This window comes from Seriola lalandi, unplaced genomic scaffold (assembly GCF_002814215.2).
Source record: "Seriola lalandi dorsalis isolate HSWRI2012SDOR001 ecotype SW California unplaced genomic scaffold, Sedor1 jcf7180002052042, whole genome shotgun sequence".
Lineage (NCBI taxonomy): Eukaryota > Metazoa > Chordata > Actinopteri > Carangiformes > Carangidae > Seriola > Seriola lalandi.
Genome location: NW_019522595.1, coordinates 255,901 through 260,069, shown reverse-complemented (window position 1 = coordinate 260,069; position 4,169 = coordinate 255,901). Strand labels below are relative to the sequence as shown.

The window sequence follows — 4,169 nt, the reverse complement described above, 5'->3', positions numbered from 1 at the left end:
TATCTATCTATCTATCTATACAGCTGTTATTTTCTGCCATTTAATAAACCAAACAATTATTCAATGAATCTACAAATAATCAATAATAATAATAATTGCTAGTTACAGGCCTTCATGTTTCAAGTTTATACTTAGTAAAATCCCCTCTTAGATTTTATTAGTGAGAGTTAACTGGTTAACACAGTTAGAAGCCAAAGCACCGTTGCTATGGTTACCTGCACTTTAATGTGCTGTATTTTGCATGATTTACAACAGTGCATAAACTGTTGGCCAGAACCGAGTTTGAGGTGTTATGTTATGCAAATGTTTTCTGTGGCTAACATGTAGTTATTACGTTTATTGGGGCAATATTCAATAATAACAAAGATTGTGATATTCCCCGCCATATGCGTTATTATTCACAATATCCTTTTTTTTTTTTTTTATCAATTCACTGCTTTTCTTATTGTACTTGGCATGTGACAAATAAAACTTTGAATTAATCTTAAATTTTAAAAGTAATTAAATAACTAAGTCCTTTCTTGCTCTTCTTTGCTAGTCTCCACCATCTGCTCCAAACAGCCCTTTCCAGGACCCAGAAGAGGTGGCTGCCATACTGTTGCACTTGTATGCTTATGCAAATGATCTCATGCATATTTAAATTATTAATTATTCAGAGTCCTCTTAGGATATTGGTGAGGTAGGTGATTTCGTACTGGGATAGAAATATTTAGTCACTGGCAGACACCTGCATTGCTTGACCTTTACAGTAGGGAAATGAGGGATTGTTTCCTGCTGTAAAATGTAGAAAAAGGGGGGGAGGGGAATCAGAGAGAGAGAAAGAGACAGGGAGGGAGAAGGAGAGAAATAGGAAGTCCCATGGGTCCTGACATACATTCAACTGACAGTGACAGATATGATTCCAAAGAAAGTGGTTTATGGTGCATCTATAAATCGAAGCGGCAGGGCAGATATTATCTCCCTGTCTCTAACACCATGCCAATTACACTGAATGTCAGGTAAAGTCATTATCCTCTTAGACCTCATTGATGCACTTGGCACCTGCCTGAAACTATACTGATAAATGGATTTTTGTGCTCCAGACCACCAGGTATATGTAGCAGACAACCTGAGAAAGGATGACAAATTTTATTACATTAAACTAAAACTAATAACTAAAACTTGAATTTCATAAACCAGTTCGAATTGAATCAGAACTAAGTGAGCATATATGATTGGATAAATTGCACTACAGAAACACTGAATCCTGTCATTACTATTTCATAGCCTCCTAGGCTCCTAAGTATTAATGTGCATCTTTTCTGAGGACAGTGCTAGCCTTATTGAAGCTGTTATTACCTTGAAAGTCTTGTCCATGGAGGCAGACAGCAGCAGGTGACTGAGATGAGGCACAGGACACCATTGCACTGTGTTGACTGGGCCCTGGTGGCCTCCCAGGCTCATCAGAAGCCTCCTTGGTATCCCTGCTGTGTCTGGCTTGAGAGCAAGATACGGCTTCACTATCGCTGACACATCTGAGAGAATTTGGCTTTCCCTGGTCTTATTCCCTGTGACTTGGTCTGCTGGATACTTTGGGTCCACTGTCTCCACTGAAGTGGCAAGTTTCTGTCTCTTGGGAATGTATGGTCTGACACATGATGGGACAGTGTACTGTCTTTTTGCTGAGTTCATCCCATCACCAAAGCTTTGTGGCACGTGAGGAAGAATGTGCTGTGGTGACATCTTCCCCCGAGTTGCAGGTAAACTTGGAGGAGCTGTAGTATCTCTGAAATGCTTATGTTGTGCTATCCTGCTCGCGTCAAAAAAGTTCTGTGGCTGTGAACGGGGTTGTATTGAGGAAATGGTACTTTCTGAGATATTCCCATGGCATTCCAACACCGTCCCCTCATGGTCATGGGTAAAACTTCGAGGCTTGGCTGGTACATCTGAGTTATTACACACCACAACTTCTTGGTTTTGTTCATAAGATCCAGTTTGGACAGAAGCTGATGTTCCCTCCTTCGTTTGATCCAGAAATTCATCCTCTGACTCTGAATCCTCATAGGCCACTAATGAAGACATCTTCATAGGACACTCTTAAAAAATAAAGGGACAACAGGTGAGCTCTAAGTATAGTTATTCCATAACATACCTACGGGTGACATCTAGTGGATGCTTGGACTTCTGCACCTAAAAATAGCATACTCACTTGTCACTTTTAGGTAGATTTGTTGACATTAAAATAACGTGACTTGGCAGTTTAACCACAGATTTACAAATGGAAATTTATTGTCACTAGTCAGGTGAAATGTCTAGCAGCCACCTCCACGCACCAGCCAATCAGCTGGGGAGATAAATATAAAGAGGGAAACTCCACAATGGGCTCATCTTAATAAAATAGGACAGGGCAGGACGATCATTTTCGGTAGAGCCCAGAATTTCGAGTTGGGCATGAAACGCTAATGCTACGTGACTAGTCGTCCTGTTAAGGCTTGTTATCTAGTCAACACAAAGCCAAAACAGAAAGAGAGCAAACTGCCAGCTAGCTCAATTTACTACCTTCAGACAGAGCAAACACACTGTTTCTTACTGTTACTTAACTTATAAACGTAAAGACTGGACGCTGTCACTACAAACGTTAACGTATATCCTAAAGTTTAAAGCTAAATTACGCGTTAGGTTTGTGTGTTAAGTAGCGCCTATATAGCAATTTAGCTAACGTCAATCAATTGCACTTCTGGCTAAAAGCCTAATATAACCTACAAAGAATGAAAAACTATCCAGTAAATCTGCGTGTAACATTTTATACCTGCAATCCTGTAAATGCATCAATATATCCGACTTCTGAGAGTTAACAGTCAAACACATGGTAACAACATCCCGCAAAACCATTTGAGTAAACGCAACGTTTCAAAATAAAAGGATCGTTTCGATTTTCCAACTCATGTCGTGAGTCATTCTACAGGTAAAACTTTTATTTTGAAAGCAGCCGGTAGGTACTAATGGTTGTGCGTCCCCTCCAACATATGCCGTATTAAGGTTACTTATATTATATTAAGCTTTTTTGATTCATGTCCAATGAATCTGACAAAATACAAGCCTTATTTTTTTTAAAACTATATAATGCAGCCCCCAAAGTAACATTTTTTTTTCGCATTCATTCATTTGCTCCATCGAATCCATAGCGGAAATGTTGAGCAAGCCATGTTTCGGGGGGAAGAATTTGATCCGAATCCTACCTCAAGCTGATGCAAGCTGTCAGTCTTCTGTGCAGAGTATCATACGGTATGCCGGCTAGTAATTATATTTAGTCTTATATTGTCGCTACTCCATCATTTATTGTAATTTCAGTAACTGTATCATATATGACATCTATGAGGGTAAGATAAATCTATATAATCAGTAATATCGGACGCTTACCTGTTGAAAAGCTACCTAAGTTATCTGTTGTGTGTTCACATATGGGAGTCTTCTCAGACTGCTGTGGAAGATGATACAGTACAGTATCACTAACAGTGTTAACTTTGATCCAGATGCTCTTCAGAACATGTCATATTTACCTATGTCATGTGTTTGGTAACAAATTAGTTTTATCCCATCTCTTGGGCAGTGTGAAGAAGATGACAGACTGTCAGGGTGACGGCGAAGGAGCGAATAGTCCTATGGAGCTGTATGAAAAACTGAACGCTCAAGGAGATAAAGTCAGAGTCTTGAACACGGCTAAAGCTGAGAAAGTAAGTGCTTGTAAACTACCTTGCAATAACAGTATTTTTATTCGATGGGTTTGGTTAAACAAAGTTACAAAAAAAACATGACGTATTCTCACTTCCTACTTGTTGGCAGTTTGTGGTTTTCAGATAAATGTCATTTAATATTTTCTGCCACTACTCCACAGATTAAATGTCCATTCATCTTCACTGTAATAGCGGGAAGCAGAAATCTTAAGAGACAGATATTTCAACTTAAACCGAAACTATCTGGAAGCCTTTACGTAATTTGGATAAACTGATGCTTTAAAATATCAACTTTTTATCTGATTCTGGTGGGATTTGGCTGCTTTTATTGGTGTGATTTTTCTGACAGCAGTGATTGGGTTTTACAGGCTGAAATTGATGCTGCTGTCCAGTTGCTGCTGAAGTTGAAAGTGGACTACAAACAGATGACAGGTCAGGACTACAAAGCAGGAAGTC

The 4,169-nt window shown here is 39.2% G+C and overlaps 2 protein-coding genes across 4 annotated transcripts in view; one reads left to right on the top strand and one right to left on the bottom strand.

Moving 5' to 3' along the window:
- wdr25 (WD repeat domain 25) overlaps positions 1–2,937 on the bottom strand; it is a 17,286-nt gene extending 14,349 nt beyond the window's left edge. The window contains exons 1-2 of one of the 3 annotated variants that reach the window (XM_087172103.1): positions 2,189–2,937; positions 1,339–2,075 (exon numbers count right to left, since the gene is read on the bottom strand). In XM_087172103.1, the coding sequence (XP_087028229.1) occupies positions 1,339–2,067 (729 nt within the window). In that variant the 5' untranslated portion in view covers positions 2,068–2,075; positions 2,189–2,937. The other 2 variants (XM_023399544.2, XM_023399545.2) reach the window with 2 other exon arrangements.
- Positions 2,938–3,133: 196 nt separating this feature from the next.
- The window catches only part of wars1 (tryptophanyl-tRNA synthetase 1), a 4,257-nt gene continuing 3,221 nt past the window's right edge, over positions 3,134–4,169 (top strand). Inside the window, exons 1-3 of the mRNA XM_023399517.2 lie at positions 3,134–3,264; positions 3,590–3,713; positions 4,082–4,166. Of these exons, the coding sequence (XP_023255285.2) occupies positions 3,170–3,264; positions 3,590–3,713; positions 4,082–4,166 (304 nt within the window). The 5' untranslated portion in view covers positions 3,134–3,169. The remainder of the gene's footprint in view (positions 3,265–3,589; positions 3,714–4,081; positions 4,167–4,169) is intronic.